Source organism: Pituophis catenifer, unplaced genomic scaffold, assembly GCF_029215685.1.
Source record: "Pituophis catenifer annectens isolate HBS135680 unplaced genomic scaffold, rPitCat1.0.hap2 SCAF_6, whole genome shotgun sequence".
NCBI lineage: Eukaryota > Metazoa > Chordata > Lepidosauria > Squamata > Colubridae > Pituophis > Pituophis catenifer.
The window spans coordinates 74,869,234-74,888,759 of record NW_027256886.1 but is presented as its reverse complement, the minus strand read 5'-3'; the positions used below and the strand labels follow the sequence as shown (position 1 = coordinate 74,888,759).

General features: G+C 40.7%; 1 protein-coding gene across 1 annotated transcript in view; it reads right to left on the bottom strand.

Annotated features, from left to right (window-relative positions):
* Positions 1-1,774: 1,774 nt before the first annotated feature.
* Positions 1,775-19,526, bottom strand: part of ADAMTS14 (ADAM metallopeptidase with thrombospondin type 1 motif 14) — an 84,514-nt gene continuing 66,762 nt past the window's right edge. Inside the window, exons 18-22 of the mRNA XM_070945324.1 lie at positions 18,704-18,836; positions 15,666-15,873; positions 12,915-13,044; positions 3,818-3,928; positions 1,775-2,385 (exon numbers count right to left, since the gene is read on the bottom strand). Of these exons, the coding sequence (XP_070801425.1) occupies positions 1,775-2,385; positions 3,818-3,928; positions 12,915-13,044; positions 15,666-15,873; positions 18,704-18,836 (1,193 nt within the window). The remainder of the gene's footprint in view (positions 2,386-3,817; positions 3,929-12,914; positions 13,045-15,665; positions 15,874-18,703; positions 18,837-19,526) is intronic.

Sequence of the window (19,526 nt, the reverse complement as noted above, 5' to 3'; positions counted from 1 at the left end):
TGATCTAATGTATATTGAATGTCTTGATGCACATATCGTACTAAAGGTAGGAAGATTGGACTTCTCACTGTACACCTCCATCAGAATCCGAAACACCACCACCATACTGATGTAAAATAATACTTTCAAGGAAAATGAACCATGAAACACAAAAGAAACCAAAATATTAAAAAAAAAAAAAGATCCTCCATACAACCTATTTATCCCTATAACATTATTTCAGGAGCAAAAGCAGTCTATTGCATGTTACTGTGCTTGCTCCTTTCTATGAAAGCCGCTGCTCGTGGTTGTCTAGCCAAATGCTGCTATAGGCGAAGTGCTGGAATCAGAGATGTTGTCTGAATTAGACAACAAGCACTTCCTAAATGGGTAGGAGTTGGGACAAGCCAGAGGTGAAATCTGAACTGGTTTAGTACCGGTACACTGGCTGCACATGTGCAGTGTGCACCACGCACCAAATGCGAGGTGCGCATGTGCCGTGCAGGCCAAAAGGAGGCATGTGGTAAGTAGAACAGCACGCGAGGGGGCGGTGATCAGCTGTGGTGCGCAATCTCTTTTTTTTACTTTTAAAAGCATTTTTTCTACAACCTCTTCAGCTGAAAAATGCTTTTAAAAGTAAAAAAAAAAAAAAGCCTCTGATGATTGCGCGGCTCAGCTGGGCATGGAGGGGGGGCAGGGATTTTTGCTACCGGTTCTCTGAACCACCTGCCACCATCGCTACCGGATTGGGCGATCCAGTCCGAACCGGGAGCATTTCACCGCTGGGACAAGCCAAATATGTGCTCAAAGATAACATCCTACAGTAGAGGGATTGACTCTTCCATGAAGACTCCAGGCAAGGAGGGCAGCGTCCTGTCTGTTTCTAATCCTACTGGGTCCGGCACCTCTGACCATCTCAACCCACCGCCCCTCTGCCTTTCTAAATGTACTACTCATCATGTCCCACTAAAGACTGAGCACAGAGGTGAGCTGCCTTTAAGGAAAAAAATCAGCTTTCATAAGGTAGACCAACTAGATAACCCTTTTTGTTTAAAACAAATGGTCATTTGATCTGATCCAACCCATTAATCATTATATTCATACATACTCCCGGTTTGGTTTCTAATAAAGAGTTTAACTTTCCAAAGACTTCCAACCAATCAGATTGGACGCTGAGTTGTGGGTTTAGGAGTCTAACTTAACCCAAATTGTACATGCACATCTCTCCTATTTTTTTAAACTAGTTCTCTTCGTTGTTTTTTTTTTTCTCCTCCACATGAGATCTCCCTTATATGGCTTAAAACTGCCAGGTTCATGTTCCACTCGGGCTAAAGCTATGTAATAAAAAGCCCATTTCAGAACGACAGGAATAGCAGCAGAAATGGGCAAGAAACCAAGAAGGAAGAAAATAAGATCCCTGTGTTTGGATGCTTTCATTTTTGTTCCCTTATTGCTTAAAAAAAAAAAAAAATCTTGTTAGCACCTTTAAAGAAAAAAGCTGCTTATGGAAGATAATGTTCTTAAATAATCTAGAGGCAGTGACTCTTGGCTTCTCATTGTACGAAAAATGGCAGCTGCAGCTGTACCCTTTTGCTTCTGGCTTTCTTGGGCTTTTTAAGCCTTTAGAAAAGTGCTACAAAAGAGTAAAAATGTTGTTGCTATTATAAATGAATGGGCTATTTGCTTTGAATCCTTCAAACGAGAAACGTCTTGAGGGCGCCCCAAAGAATCTGTGGAGAAAGAAAGAGAGAGAGAGACAGAAAGAGAGGAAGCTCTAGCAAAAAAATAGCCATGCTCATGTCAATGTCAAGGAAGTGGTCCTGGAAATGGCATCTGGCTCTTCCAACACCCCATTGTCCCTTCCCTGTTGTGCAACACCTGAAGAGACATGGGAGGATCTGCTGCCTCCCTGCGATGCAGCTAAAATTTTGTCCAACATCAAAGGGAACCACTGGAATGTGGAGTTAAACTGGAGGTTGTCAGGAATCCACTCAGGTGTCAGCTGGCGAGGAGAAGACAGGCGGCCTGATCTTCTAACTCTTGCGGTGGTGTTGCCAGGACAGGGCCAGGGGGTAGTCGCCCGACATAAGCTGTGGGCTGTTAAACTGGCCATCGTGGTGGGCAAGGGGTGAACCGCCTCGGTCTCCTTTGGAGTGGTAGCCTTTATCCTTTGTAGGTGACTCGCAACCGTGGGGTAGAAAGGCAGCGGTGGCAAAGGGCTGGGAAGGACAGCTCCCTCCTGTACTTCCGTCTCAGGGGCTGTGCGGTCAACACCAGGAGGCTGAGTGGTGGCAAGTTTCTTGCTGCAGGATTCACAGCACAGCTTGTGGTAGCCGGGAATGGAGCAGTATCGAGCCAGGACTTCCATTTGGCAGAATACAGACTTGTCCCCAAGGCAAGACACCTCTATGATGAGAAAAAAAAATCACAAAGAGGTTTCTTGAAGTGGAGTGAAAATACCTTGGTTCAGACATACCCTCTTGCTACCAAATGCCCAGAGTTGGAAGGGTTTAAAAAAAAAAAATACAGGTAGTCCTTGACTTACAATAGTTTATTTATGACCATCTGTACAACACTGAATGATGTGATTTATGACTGTTTTTCACAATTACGACAATTGCAGCATGGCCCTGTGATCAAAATTCAGATGCTTGGTATCTGACTCATATTTATGACAGTTGCAGTGTCCCGGAGTCACATGATCACCTTTTGCAACCTCCTGACAAGCAAAGTCAACGGGGGAAGCCAGATTCCACATTATGAAAGTATTTACTAAACTTGGTGTACTGTAACATAAGGAACAATTTATTGTCCCCAGGAAAGGAAGATCGTTCTGTTCTTCTCAAGAATTGCTACTCTCGTTATTTCCATTCAGTGGTTAGTCAGATGATAGTTATCTGGACAATAACAGCAGAATCTTTCGGATTTTGTTTTACAAAGATCCATTTTTGGCTATTATGTTTTTTTATTAACAGTAACAGAGTTGGAAGTGACCTTGGAGGTCATCTAGTCCAACCCCCCTGCTCACACAGGAGACCAGCAGGTTCTGACAGGTCTGGAGAACCGGTAGCAGAAATTTTGAGCAGTTCGGAGAATCAGCAAATACCACCTCTGGCTGGCCCCAGAGTGGGGTGGGAGTGGAGATTTTGCAATATCCTTCCCCTGGAGTGGGGTCGGAATGGAGATTTTGCAGTATCCTTCCCCTGCCATGCCCACCAAGCCACGCCCATCAAGCCACACCACACCCAAGCCACGCCCACAGAGCCAGTAGTAAAAAAAATTGGATTTCACCACTGTCTATAGGGATTTGAACCGCCAACCTTTCTGATCGACAAGCTCAGCGTCTTAGCCACTGAGCCACCTAGGGAGCCGCCAACTTAACTTAATGTGCTTCATTCACTTGCACACTTGGATAGCTAGCAAACTCAATTATGTTTGGTGGTTTAGCAAGTGATTGTTTAAAAAAAAGGGGGGGTTTAGTAGGTTTTAGTAAATGTATTGATTCACTTACACAATGAGATTGAAGCATCCCATCTTCTAAGCATTCCAGAAAATGTTTGGGATAATGCATCTCCAAGAAGGCAGTTTCCCCAAATTCCATTTGAGGATCAGACACATGACAAGGAACCCCCAAATTAATTTTGGGAATAGATTTTCCTTGTTCTGAGTAAAATCTACTTTTATTTTAGCATTTTACATATAGTATGTACAGGAAATGATGGTAAAGCTGTCACAACCTGAATGGAAGCTCTAAGGTTTCCTGAACTGAATCTTCTTGTGCTGAAGAGGATAGAAGAGTTGAGGGAAGTTGATTCAGGATATGAAAGTCTGTACTTACTTGATGATACCTTGCTAACGGGATGTTTGATACTTTCCTCTGAAACCCACTGAACCTGTGGAGTCACGTGATTGCTGGTGTTTGCATTTGCGGTGACATTTGGTGGCCTTCCTGAAAGAACAGAAGTAAAAGAACACATCTGGATTCTCAGCTTGAAAGTAGACGGTTCACTAAACCTTTCCCACAGAATAATTTTCCATTTTTGGTGAGATGGTATAAGCCAGTGATGGCTAACCTTTTTGCCATCGCGTGCCAAAAGCAGGGGGAGCGCGGGGGAAGGGGGTTGTGCATGCACGTGCCCACACCCATAATTCAATGTCCCCTGCGCCCCACCCCCTGTGCATGTGCGCGCAACCACCACCATCCCACGTTCCCCACGCTTTTGGCATGTGATGGGACGGTGGTCCCAGTAGGAGCCTGGGGAGGGCAAAAATGGCCTCCCCTCCCCTGAGGCCTTCCACAGGCCGGAAACAACCCATTTCCCAACTTCCGGAAGGGCCCGGAAGGCCCATTTTTCACCCTCCCCAGGCTCCAGAAGCTTTCTAGGAGCTTGGGTAGGGTGAAAATGGCCTTCCCCATCCCCCCGGAGGCCCTCCAAAGACCGGAAATGGCCCGTTTCCCAACTTCCGGTAGGTCTGAAAGGCCCAAAAATCAACTGGCTGAGCTAGGGCAATGCTTGCGTGCCCACAGATACGGCTCTGCATGCCACATGTGGCACGTGTGCTATAGGTTCGCCATCACGGGTATAAACCTTCTGAAGAAAATCCCAAACAGAGAGGTAGTCCTTGATTTATGACCATTTGCTTAACGATGGTTCAAAGTTTGGACCCAGTTTGTGGGGGCAATAAGCTGACTTTGTATAAATATACAAAAGTATGAAGGCTATTGCTTAACGCATTGTAAGCCGCCCTGAGTCTCCGAAGAAGGGCAGCATATAAAACAAATTAAAAAAAAAAGTTACAATAGCGTCAGAAAAAGTGATTTATGACCCATCCTCAAAGTTAAGGACTGTTGAACCTGCACCATGGTTACATGATCGCAATTCATGTGCTTGGCAGCTGGCTTGCATTTACAACTGGTTGCAGCACCATCCTATAGTCAGCCAACTTCTGACAAGCAATCTCAGTTGGGAAAACCAGGTTTGACTAAAGATTGTGACGATTCATTTAATGATCATGGCAAAAATGGTCATAAAACTGGGTCTGGTCATTGATGATTTGCTTAATGCCTGCATTGCTTAGCGGTTGAAATTCCAGTCCCAAATGTGATCATAATTAAAGGACTACATGTACTTTGTTCCTTTAAAGCAGAGGTCTCCAACTTTGGCAACTTTAAGACTTGTGGACTTCAACTCCCAGAATTCCTCAGCCCGCAAAGCTGGCTGAGGAATTCTGGGAGTTGAAGTCCACAAGTCTTAAAGTTGCCAAGGTTGGAGACCCTTGCTTTAAACCATGGGTCCCCAACCCCTGGGCTGTAGACCGATTGCAGTATGTGCCTCGCCAAAAACTGGACCGCGCAAGAGAGCGAAGCCCCATCTGCGCACACGCAGGATCCAGGCAGCAGACAAAAGCACCTCTCTGTTATAGAGGAAAACCTCCCTCCATGGAACCAGTCCCTGGCACCCATAAGGTTGGGCGCCACTACTTTCATCATGTATTCATCTGCAGAATCTGCCGCTTTCATTAACATAATAAAAGTGTTGCACCATCGCACCCCTTTCAAATATACAGTATATGCAATGCACAATTAACGTATAAAATGGGTGGAACTTACAATAGTGCCACACTACTTTCACAATTTCCTCCCTCCCCCCAGACACACCTTCCCACAGATGTTGCTGATTCAAGACAGATAAGATGCCCAAAAAGTGCTTTCTGCCTGTTGCAATATTTTCAGGATCAGACTCAATAAGATTAGTGAGAGTTAGAGGTTTGAATATATTTTCTTTTATTTACAATAGGCATTCTATATTCGCTGAATGTTCACAGATAGAAGCAAGGAAAATGATGCAAACAGCTCCTTATATATACAATGGGAGGAGCTAGATGTGGGAGTGGTGATTTATGAATACATTAAGGAGTGAAGAATAAATTAACCCCTGATACCCTGTTCATATACTATTTACACATTAGAGAATAAGGCATTTACATCTGACAAATCCCCCTCTAAATGCCGATTCGTTATGCAACACCAATTACATTCAGATTCAGGACAATACAAAACATACAATTTAGAAGTTAAATATTTGTGCTGCTTAGAAGGTAAAGGCTTTGTCAATATGTCAGCTAATTGTTCTGAAGTATCACAATGCACTGCTTTAATAAATCCATCCTGAGATAATTGTCTCACATGTTTAAATTTTATATCTATGTGTCTGGACCTTTGTCCAATGGCGTCAGATCTAGATATTTCAATGGCTGCTTTATTATCTTCATGCATAACAAAAGGCAAAGCAGGTTTTTTCCAAACATCTGAAATTAAATCATTAAACCATACAAGGTTATTTGCAGCTTTGGATAAACAAACATATTCTGCTTCTGTCGTTGAAGTGGCCACTAGTTCTTGTTTGCCAGTGTACCAGTAAACTGGACAGTCATTTAAGAGGAATATATAACCAGATGTACTTTTTCTACATGAGGTGTCTCCAGCCCAGTCCGCATCTGCGTAACATGTAAGCTTTGGTTCTTTATTATCGTTAGGTTCTAACATTAAACAAAAGTCTAGTGTACTTTTCAGATATCTTAAAATTCTTTTAACAGCTTCCCAGTGATACATTGTTGGCTTGCTGACATGTCTGGATAATAAATTGAGTGGTAAAGCGATATCTGGTCTTGTCCAATTAGATATATAAAGAAGTGAACCTATGATTGATCTATAAAATGTGTTATCTTTGAATTCGGGAGAAGATTCATCAGTATTTCTTAGAAAGTCAGTTTGCATAGGAGTATCACAAGGTTTGGCATTATTTAGATTGCACTTATTTAAAAGTTCTATGATCTTATCTCTCTGAGTAAGTTTGAATCCTCTTTTAGTCTTATTAATTTGAACACCAAGATATTTGTTTACTTTGCCTAGAGATTTTAACGAGAAATGTTCATTTAGCTTAGTTACAAAAGTTTCTCTTCTCTCTTTATGTTTTCCTATGTATAAAATGTCATCCACATAAATCAATACAAATTCTATGTAATCATCACCCTTTTTGACAAAGAAACAGTTATCAGCAGTGGTAGCATTGAAGTCCATGGTTTTAAGTACTTTTACTAAACAATCATACCATTGTTTACCAGATTGTTTTAACCCGTATAAACTCTTGTTTAACAACCAAATCTCATTTTTGTTTGTGTATTGACTGTGAGGTGCTCTTACATATATTTCCTTATCTAGTTTTGCGTGTAGATACGCAGTCTGTATGTCATATTGGAATACGTCAAGATTGAGTGCTGATGCTACCACTAGAGCTGTTTTGACACTCTCTGTTCTTACTGTGGGGGAATATGTGTCAGTATAGTCCTCCGGATATTTCTGCGCATAACCTTGTGCAACTAGTCTAGCTTTGTATAGGGTATTGCCTCCCTCTAAGTTCTTAATTTTATATATCCACCTGGTACCAATAATTGTTTTATCTTTAGGTGCGATTGCAGGTGTAAATACATTTAGTCCTTGTAAACTTTCCATCTCTTTTTTCATTGCTAATTCCCATTTTTCTTTTTCTTTACTAGGAAGTTTTAACACTTCCTCATATGTATTAGGTGTTATTGGCTCACCATCCATATGCATTATATAATCCTTATATTTATTTGGCATTTGATTTCTGGTGTTTCTAATAGTTTTTTTAGGTTTACTATCGTTATCATGCAAATATCTTGCTTCCTTTTTTGTTAGTGTATCTGTTTTATTTTGTGTTGGCTATTTGTCCATGTTTTGGTTTTGTTTTTATATTTGTTGATATCTTGCTTTTCTATAGTCTCTTCCTCATGAGATTTTGTATCTTTGTTGTTATTTGGAAATATTTCATTAAGATGTATTTTAGACCAGTTGGCCTGTTCATGGAACACAGCCGTTCTGGAGACTATAAATTTGTTATTATTATCAATGAATCTGTACCCTTTAGTGCCTGTCTCGTAACCCATAAATCTGAGTCTTCTGGATACGTTTTCTCCCTTTCTTCTTAATTGCTTAGGTATGTGTACGTCTGCAGTGACTCCAAATATGTGCATGTGTGCTAATTTTGGTTTCCTATTATACATCACTTCATATGGTGTCTTATTTACAATGCTGGACCAGGTTCTATTCTGTGTGTAATTTGAATAATGTAAGGCTTCTGACCAGAATTGTTTGCTTAAGCCAGCATCTTCCAATGTGCATCTAATCATGGTTTGTAATGTTGAGTTCTTCCTCTCCGCAATCCCGTTCTGGAACGCAGAAAATGGGCTAGATGTGTAATGTAACATTCCTTTGTCTTTTAACCATTGGGAGAATTCTTTAGACATGAATTCACATCCCCTATCTGTCATGATTTGTTTTATTTTGATATTGTGTTGTGTTTCTATGCGTTTGTAAAATTCTCTAAATTTTTGAAAGGTTTCATCTTTGTGTTTTAATGTATAAACAAATCCATAGCGGCTATAATCGTCTACTATTGTCAAGAAGTAACGTTTTCTATAAGTGATTGATGGAGTTAATGGACCAACTAAGTCCATGTGTACTAAATCAAAAATTTTGTTGGTTGATCTAGTAGATTTTCTTGGTCTGGGACTAGTTTTTAGTTTTGTAGATTTACATACTGAGCATTCCAAATAGTTTTCACAATTTTTTATTTTAACACCTTCTGCGTGTTCAGTCATTTTTTGTACTACAGGAAAACTGGCATGTCCTAACTTCCTATGTAAGATGTGAGCACACTCATCATGAATTGGCTTACCTATTTTTGGTTTTTTTTCATTGTGTGTATCTATGTGATCATGAGATATTTTACATTCATCATTGTCACTGTTGCTAATATTTTCATTATCTACTTCAATACAATCTTCCATATTTGAATCAATGTTATGTAACCATTTTTCCTTTGTTATCAGATAAGGTAGGCCTCCTTTAATCATCACAGTGCCTATATTTATTTTATTCTTTTCCAAAGTCGCTTTTCCTTTAGAAAAAACAATGTTAATGTCAGAATCTCTACTTAGTTTTATGGCACTTAGTATGTTATGAGGTATTTCAGGTATTAACAATACCCCCTCTATTTTTCCTAGACCAGGCAAGGTTACATTCCCTCTACCTAATACTTGAATCTTTTCTTGGTTAGCTACCTTTATTACAAATTTATCTTCTGTAAATGAAGACAATATATTTTTGTTATTAGTGGTGTGATTAGTTGCTCCAGAATCAATAAGCCAATTATTGTTCTCATTTTGCTGTATGTTAGTGTTGTCTTGTTTATTTAATCCATTTAGTGAACCGGATTTTCTATCCTTTGAATTATCTCTGCCCCCTCTATTCTCTTTGTAATTTGGTGGGCTTCTATATCTATGTCTATCTATGGAAGACTGTCTATAATTGTATTTGTTTCTATATTCTGACCTATGTCTTTCTTTTGAAATCTTGGGGCAATCTCTCCTATTGTGTTCCCTGGATCCACAGTTATGACATTTAAATCTTTCATTATATTTTTCTTGAAAAGCTACTTTCCTATATGGTTTGTGTTCTGTGTGATTGTTAGAACGATTCCTTCTTGAATTGTCTTCTGCTATTAATTTATTGGATAGACTTTCTATGGATAAGTATCCTAGATTGATTGTGTCTAAATGTGTTATATAATTGTCCCATGATGGATCAAGTGAGTTGATAATGACACTTTTCATTGTTTGGTCTGAAATCACCTCCCCCCTCAAATGCAGCTCAGCTCTTATTTTGTTTAAAGATATTAAGTGCTCACTTATGGAAACCCCTGGTTTTATCCTAGATGAAAAGAAATCTTTAGACATCCTTGTGGTGGTAGCTACACTGTCACTGTGAAACAAATTAAACATGCATTGAATAATTTCTGAAACAGTCAGATTTGGCTTAATGCTGTGATACATTGCAGGAGACACACTAGATATTAATAAGAAAAATGCTCTATGGTGTAAACAATCTATTTTTAGAGTCCAAGGTCTTTTTGGGGGACTAGTGATAAAAAACAGTAAGTTTTCCTTCATAAAGACAACCTGGAGCTGTTGATACCATTCTTGCAAATTAATGCCATCTACCCTTAGCTTTGGGAAGTCACTGGGTAAATTTCCGACATTATTAGGTCCATTACTTACAACTTGAGGTAGTCCGTGGTCTCGTAAATGCAGAAAGTTACAAAACGGCATGGGGATGCTCGCAACGAGCCTGCACGGCCTCCTCGCCAGTTCATGTCTTCCCGGACCGTCTGCGTAGTCTTGCGCATGCGCGTTGTCCATTTCTTCCTTGGAGTCGTCGTGAAAGGTTCTCCTCATTGCGGCTCGCTCGTTTTGCTCCTCCTCAGACGAATCGGTCTCTGGTTCGATTTTGGGAGTCCTGACGACGGCGGCTGTTCTTCCTCTTCTTTTGAGGGCGTTGGTGCTTGCTTCGGTCTGTGGCGTGGGGCGGTATCGGCAGGGCTCTCTGGGTTCTGGCGTCGGCGCTCTCGTAGTCAGGATGGGAGCGGGCAGGTCTTGAGGCATTGGCTTGCTCGCTCGCTTCTTCGTTAGCTTTTTAGTAATTTTTAGTTTTGGCCCAAATGCAGCAAAAAGCGTTTTCATTGCTGATTTTATTTGGTAGTTTGTTGAATCACCTTCACTTTCTGATTCTGATTCTTCTGAGGAGTTTGAATCTTCTTTTTCATTTTCGTTGTCTGATAACGTTTTTCGCGCCAGAAATTTCGAATTGAGCTTTTTGATTGGCTCTGCTTCGCTCACCCTGGATGCCTGTTGAAACCAAGATGGCTGCCATTCAAAATTTCGCGCTGGATCACCGTTTTTCTTCTTCACAATATTTTTTTCTGTAGTCATATCACTCACTATTTTTGGGTCTTTAGACTTTTCATTAGTGATGTTTTTCTCTCTCGCTGCTCCGCTGTTCTTCAGCATATCTTGGAGGTTCGCGATGAGGCTTTCATCGTTCTTCTGGCTCTTTAATAGTTTTAATATTTCTGACCTGAGTTCGTTATTCTCTATTTCGATTTCCTCCTGGTCATCATTTTCATCTATTATTTCTTCGTCTTCAGTGGTGTATTCTTCGGATTCTCTCGAAATTGCGTTTGTGGATTCGTTGATTATTTCTTGTTCTGTTTCCATTTCTTTGCTGTATGCCCTGGTGTTGGGCCTATCTTTCTTAGACATTTTTAAGTTTTTATTGAGTCAATTAACCATCCTCTGCTACCAGCTTGTTGCAATATTTTCAGGATCAGACTCAATAAGATTAGTGAGAGTTAGAGGTTTGAATATATTTTCTTTTATTTACAATAGGCATTCTATATTCGCTGAATGTTCACAGATAGAAGCAAGGAAAATGATGCAAACAGCTCCTTATATATACAATGGGAGGAGCTAGATGTGGGAGTGGTGATTTATGAATACATTAAGGAGTGAAGAATAAATTAACCCCTGATACCCTGTTCATATACTATTTACACATTAGAGAATAAGGCATTTACATCTGACACTGCCTTTGTAAAACTCTCATTATAATTGGAGGCTAAAACATGTGAAAAATGGTTGCAAAGGATTGGGTACGTCTAAGTCTGATGAAGAGAAGAACTAGGGCTGACTAGTTGATAGCAGTGTTCCAATATATGAGGGCCTGCCACAAAGATGAAGGTTTCCAAAACACCAGAAGGCAGGACAAGAAGCAATGGATGGAAACTAATCAAGGAGAGAAGCAACCTAGAACTACGGAGAAACTTCCTTGGAGGGTAGAACAATTAATCAGTGGAATGACTTGCCTCCAGAAGTTGTGGGTGCTCCAACACTGGAGGTTTTTAAGAAGAGATTGGACAACCACTTGTCTAAAATGGTATGCGGTTTCCTGCTTGAGCAGGAATTGGACTAAAAGACCTTCCAACTCTGTTATTCTGTTATTTCTAATGGTGTGTGTGTGGGTGGGGGGTATTCACTTACCTTCGCTACTGGTTCGCAAACGCGTGCACGCCTCCTCTTTGCATGCACAGAGGGTCAAAAATGGGACGTGATGACGTTCGGGTGGGTGGGCAGAGCCTCCCGCCACCAGCGCTACCGGATCGTGTGATCCGGATAGAACCGGCTGAATTTCACCACTGGTGTGTGTGTGTGTGTAGAAACTCCTGCCCCACATTTGCTGAGAACAAACAACATTTTTTTCTCACTTCCTGATAGGCTAACTAGTTTCTCCACCCCAGATATTTCCATGACAGCTTTCTATCTTCCTCCACTTCCTTTCTCTAAGAGGAAGTTTGCTCTTTGCACCAAGCAGTGGTGGGTTCCTCCCGGTTCGGTCCGGTTCGGCCGAGCCGGTAGCAGTGACGATATGACGTCACCGAACCGGTTCTCCTCCCTCCACCCTCCCACACCCCCCCACGTTATTCTTACCTTTTATTTGGTCCCACCCCCAATCTATTGCTGCCTCCTGAGTCCCAGCTGATGACTAGTGGGAAAATAACTGTTTAAACTCTTGCCGTGGAGCTTCAAAGGGCCGTCCTACAACTGATCAGTGTTAAAAGCAAACAAATGAGTCGGGTTGTAAGTGTGAGGACCTTCCAGAAATGCCTCTGACCAGCTAGCCACGCCCACCTAGTCACATGACCTCCAAGCCACACCCACAAAATAAGCCACACCCACAGAACCGGTAGTAAAAAAAATTAGAACCCACCCCTGGCACCAAGTTGACATGTTGTCCCTGAAAGCCTTAAATATGGACTCCCAAAGAGAGAGCAAAAAAGCCACAGAGAAATGTAAACATATATTGTTATGTCTGTGCAAGCATCGAGCCATTCACATGTATGTTTATCAGCATTCCGACATTCTGGTTTGTTTTGTTTCCAACAATGGAGCTATTTCATTTCATTACACATGTATAGACACTGTTATTTAATTCCTTGCACAATTCCAGGTTCTCTCACCTGGACATTCCTCCAGTTGGCACACTTGGAAAGCCGCTGGCTTCTCACTGTCACACTGACCAATGGTGTTGTCATTGGACTTGCAAACCACTTGGCGTTGCTGAATGCCTTCTCCGCAGCTGACTGAGCACTGCCGTAGGAGAAGAAAAACAGATCGATCAAGGAAGTGGAAAGAAGGTAAGTTTGTAGCTATTCAAAGACTCTTCATGGGATACAAAAATTAAATGAATAAGGTAACTCCATCTAGGAAGCTCCACAAATGTAATTGTGATTAGAACAAGATGTGCAAACAGTTCTCCTAGCTTGGTGTTTTTCAAATTTGGCAACTATAAAATGCGTAAATTTCAACTTCCAGAATTTCCCAGCCATTACACTGGGAGATGAAATTCACACATCTTAAAAGTAGCCAAATTTGAAAACCGCTGCTGTAGCTGGATTTTCCTTTCCTTTCCTTTCCTTTCCTTTCCTTTCCTTTCCTTTCCTTTCCTTTCCTTTCCTTTCCTTTCCTTTCCTTTCCTTTCCTTTCCTTTCCTTTCCTTTCCTTTCCTTTCCTCTCCTCTCCTCTCCTCTCCTCTCCTCTCCTTTTTATTTATTGAATTTATATTGCTATATTGCATGTGACCCTGGATGACCGACCCAATTAAAACACAAGTACCCAAGGTATCTAACAATACAAACAAAATAGATACCAGACCAAAACATAAAAAGTTAAAAACACTAATTAAAATTGACAATATGAGGCTAAACCACTTGAGGGATTCACATGTTACAACGCTAGGATCAATGCTCACCAAGGCTTAGAGATAAAGTAATAATGTATTTAAAATCCAAAGTATAGTGCCAAGTCAAGGTTTTGGAGAACTATCAAATCAGAATTAATTCTAACCATGCACTCTAAGATGATCAGCTGAAGGAAATAGATGGGGACTGTCATTACATTCTCTTCCATTATCTGAAATAAATTGTAGATCCAATATATCTGGAGAGATTGTGGAATACACAATGAAAAAAGTTGGGATAAAACATTCCAAGTAAAGTACCGTATATCAATGATTGGATTTGACAAATTCCATTTTCTATGTTTTTTTCCAAACACATTCGCACTACACTCTGACAAGCTACCACTTGATACAATCAATAGGTAGAAAAGATTTACAAAACAGGCCAGATTCAACTTATTTCAAGTGTGAAACAACTGTCTCAGGGAGTTTGCACTCCAAACAAAACACAGGTGTTGTATGAATTTGGGGTTGTGGATGAAATAAAAACACAGCCATTCTGGGCAGGACAGCTGCGTGTTCTGTGCTGTTTTAGTTTATGTGATTCAAAGCTGTCCCACCTCTTGGAACTTAAGTGTTATTTTCTAAACGTTCATTCATTTCTAGGCCCTCTATCAAGATAGACCAGTCACACCCCTATAAGAACAGATGTACCATATTTTTCAGACTATAAGACAGTGATGGCTAACTTTTTTGTCATCACATGCCAGGAGTGGGGGGCTGTTGAGGCGTGCGCGCACGTGCCCACACCCATAATTTTATGCATCCCGCCCCCACTCATGCACGTGTGACCCTTCCTCCCCCACCTCCTGGCATGCAATGGTTCAGTAGGCCCGTTTTTATCTCTTACCTGGCTCCAGAGCCTCTCTGGCAAAAACTGCCTTTCCCACACCCCACCAGAGGCCCGTTTGCCAACTTCTGGTGGGCCCAGAAGGCCTGAAAATCAGCTGACCGGCACGCGCATGCATGTCAGAGTTGAGCTCGCATGCCCACTGATATGGCTACGCATGCCAACTGTGGCACGCATGCCATAGGTTCGCCATCACGGCTATAAAATGTACTCTTTTGGGGGGGGAGGTGTGTCTTATACTCCGAAAAGTACAGTACATCAAAGCCTTTTTTTTGAAGAAGACCGCATTTGTATTAAATTGCCTGAGTGGAATTCATTTTCTGCAGAACATCTTCTGTCTCTGGAAATAGCAATTGATTTAAAAAATGAGAGATTAGGGTCTTTTTTAAAAAGAAGAAACAAAGAGGGTGAAAAGAGAGCCAGCCTACTAATCTCTCTTTACATTATTTTCAATCTGTCAATCCTCAGAGCAGAAGGAGGATATATTTGTTACTGAATTTGAGAAAGACAACACAAGAGGATGCACCTTAAGTTTCCCCACCACCAAAAAATTATCATTTTTTGTTCTTTTGCCTTTTTTTTTTTTTTTTTTGCAAACTGGATTTTAGGAATTGCTACCTCATTAGTTCTGGTTATGGAGTGAAAAGAAGGGAGCAGGCATTTCCTGACCCAATTAACAAATTAACAAGTAGGTTGCAATTCACAAAAGATTATGCCTCTCCATATATATATGTGTGTGTGTGTGTGTGTGTGTGTATGTATGTGTGTGTGTGTACACATACATATACATATACACACACACACACACACACATATATATATTGACTTATAAAATGCTACTAGACTCTTGATTTCTTATTTTATCACCATATACTAACATGGCTCACCTATAACCTCTGTTCCTATGTTTCCTAGGTTCAAAACTGTCAAAAACATTTTGCATTTTGTTTTGGGGAAACAAAGCAACCTCCAAATGTTGGGACAGGATGTTTTGAGATTATTAAAACAAAGCCTCTTTTTCGTCTCCATTTCATGAGTACCTGCGGGAGGAAGAGATGCCAGATCCAGTACCTCCATAAGCTGTTAAGGCAGCGATGGGACCATATGTGACTGATACCTTACCTGAGACCAAGCCCCTGTCCTCCATTGGGCAGGACACGGGATGCGGCTGCAAGGCCTCCGAGTATCTGGTTTCTCTCCTGCGCAGTACTTTGAATGCATGGTCCGGTTGGTACCATTCTGTAGCTGTTGTATGCACTGCACCACTCTGGCCTGGACCCCAAGTTTGCCGCAGGATTTACTGCAAGCACCCCACTGCTCAGTTCCCCAGCTGCCAAGAGAACAGCAAAAAACAGGATTGTGAATTCCTAACAATTAATGTCCTAATTCTTTCTGACCAATGTCAACTGGGATAATACAGGTAGTCCTCGACTTGCAACAGTTCATTTAGTGACCGGTGCTGAAAAAAAGTGACTTATGACCGTTTTTCACTCTTATGACCTCTGTGGCATCCCGGTGGTCATGTGATTAAAATTCAGATGCTTGGCAACTGGTTCATACTTATGACCGTTGCTGTGTCCCAAGATCATGTGATCACCTTTTGTGATCTTCTGATAAGCAAAGTCAATGGGGAAGACAGATTTATTTAACGATTACCCTGTTTCCCCCAAAATAAGACATCCCCTGATAATAAGCCCAATCGGGCTTTTGAGCGCATGGCAATAAGGCCCAGCACTTATTTCAGGGTTCAAAAAAATATAAGACAGGGTCTTATTTTCGGGGAAACATGGTATGTTATTAACTTATCAAGTGCAGTGATTCACTGATCTGTGGCAACAAAGTTTGCAAAATGGAGTAAAACTCATTTAACAAATGTCTCACTTAACAGCAGAAATTTTGGGCTCAATTGTGGTCATAAATTGAGGACTATCTGTTTTTCAGATTGTATTTGGGAGCTCACATAATCGAGACCAGTGGTTTTCAACCTCACCGTCTTTAAGATGTTCTTCAACCCTTAGAATTTCCCAGTCAACAAGGAACTCCTTAAACAGAACTCCATTTAACCTCATCGAACAATGATTTGATTTTCAGCAATAAGGAAGGGTAACTAGAAAATAATCCTTTATCGTGGGCAACAACAACAAAGCTGGTTTGGTAATAACTTTTTTTTACAAAAAGTTATAGCTGCATGGGTACTTGCTCTTAATATTCACAACTAGAACTACATTTTTCTTGGTATTCAAGAAAATTGCTAATTTGCAATTTTGTCCTACAATGTCTTACAAAAATATTATACCCTGTGAACCAGGGGGAAGGAAATTGTCCATTGAAAATATATTTTCTTATAATACATATAAAGATTAATTTCTCAGTAATTTAATTTGTCCTCTGTGTATTTATACAGTTAAAAAAAAACCGATTTCTTTCTCCCTCTCATTGGGCCTGGCATCCAAGATTTTTCACCAATCTTCCAGAAATGCTACTTATACACATTTATGTAAGCTTGCAAGTTAGGCTTGTTATTTAGGTGAATAAAGAAATGCTGATATGAATGGACAATCGAGTTTCGCAAATTGTAACACACAAGTTCTGTCTCCTCTGTAGCAATACAGGTAGTCCTCAACTTACGACCACAATTTCCGTTGCTAATCAAGATGGTCAATTGAGTTTTGTCCCATTTTACCACCTTTTAGCCACAGTGGTTAAGCAATTCACTGCAGTCGTTAAGTGAACCGTGAGGTTGTTAAGCGAATCTGGCTTCCCCTATTGATTTTGCTGGGAAGGTTACAAATGACGACTGCATGGCTCCATCATGCTGCAAGTGTACTATATACACGCCAGTTGCCATGTCCCTAAATTTTATCACGTGACTGTGGGGATGCTGTAACAGTCGTAAGTGCCATAAGTCCCTTTTTTTTTCAGTGCTGTTCAGAGGTGGTATTCAGCTGGTTCGGACCGGTTCAGGGGAACCGGTAGCAGAAATCATGGGTGGGCCCCCCACTTACCCTCGCGGGTGGGCCCGCCCACTTACAGCTCTATGCTGTCCTATTTAGGCACGTTTTTTAAAGCCAGGCGCATATGCAGAAGACATGCGAGCGAGCAAAGTGCATGTGTGGAAGCAAAGCACATGCATGCTCACATTTTCGCTGCTGGGCGAACCGGTAGGTAAATTATGCAAATTCCACTTCTGGTGCTGTTTTAACTTTGGACAATCACTAAATGGAAGGTTGTAAATCGAGGACCACCTGTCCTGTTAATGAAAGCAGCACTCACATAGATTATAAAGCAGAAATATTTTTGCTAGGCGTAATACCTGAAAAATATGATAAAGGGAACCTATATTTATTACATGGTTTGAAAGCAGCAAGAATTGTTTATGCACAGTATTGGAAAAATGAGGAAATGCCCACAGAAGATGATGTAATGAAAAACAAATTTAGATTGCGCAGAAATGGATAGATTGACATTAAAAGGACCAGGGTACTTATGAGACCGCCTCCTGCCACCAATAGCCTCTCACCGACCAGTTCGCTCCCATAGAGAGGGACTCCTCAGGGTGCCGTCGGCCAAACAATGTCGACTGACGGCCCCCAGGGGGAGAGCCTTTTCTGTGGGGGCACCTACCATCTGGAACGGGCTTCCCCCGGAGTTACGAAACATCCAAGACTTATGCATATTCCGCCGTGCCCTGAAAACATTTCTATTCCAACAAGCTGGTCTGGCCTAACTCTCCCTTTTTAATTGGCTTTTACACTGCCTTTTAAATTGGGTTTTAAACCTCTTTAGATAAATTTGGATGTTTTTAATCTTTGAGCCTAAATTACTTAATCTGTTTCTTAATAGTTGTTAACTTCTATGTCTTTGTATTTATTATGGCTGTTCACCGCCCTGAGTCCTTCGGGAGTAGGGCAGTATACAAATATGAAAAATAAATAAATAAATAAAAAAGAAAAAAAAAGAAAAAGAAGACACAGAGTATTTTCGAACATGGGACTTGCTTTTATAAATGGTTGGATAGTAGAGGTAGAAATTAGGAGTGGGAAGAGTATTATTGTATAAAAATAAACTGATCCAGACAATACGCTGTTCATTAAGCATTTACGTATGTGTGTAATGTGAAAATATATAAACTGTTTTTAAAAAAAGAAAGCAGCACTCACATCGGTTGAGAGCACTCTTGCACGTTACACCTTCTGCGGATTGGCTTCGGTTTCTTTTCATTGCCACAAAAGTTCCGGTGTAACATTCGGTTATCATTCTTCCTCCGGCATCCATACTTGGCATATTGTATTCCTGTAAGATCACAGAAGGATAAAGGCATTTCAAATGCATGTTGGAAATGCAATTGCAAAGAAGGAATACTTTATCCTTTTTGGTGGACCAATGGTAAAAGAAAGTATTTTTATTGAGTATTGTTGAGCTGAGTATTTTAATGCAGAAGATTCCTAAAATGAATATAAAACTGAAACCAGAGATTTTCCTTTTAGGAAGCTAGCCCGTAAAGAACTTGCAAAAAATAAAAATAAAAATGGGAATTTTGTTCCTGTATATGTGGATTGCAGCAAGAATTCTTTATCTGCAAAAATGGAACGCTGTGTCAATCTCCACAGCGGAATAATGGATGGAAAAAGTGATGGAACTAGCAGAGATAGCCAAATTAAGTGTTTTGATAAAAAAAAAAAAAGAATATATCTGGTTTTATCAGATTCATGCCCTTGTTTAAAGGTTGGGGGAGCCCTGCTCTTGAAATGACAGATTTTGAACCAGCATGTATTTTGTTCTTATCCCTAATGTATTTTTCAATGGTATGTTTGGGCATAGGAATGCAAAATGCCAGTCTAACAAGGTCATCCACGATGACAACAAAAGCCCCACAAAAGAATAAAAAAGTCATTCATCCCAAATCTTAACTACTATCTGGGATTAGTATGGGTGTTCCCAAAGCTTATTCTTGGAAATCAAATTTTGTAGTTGCAATATTAG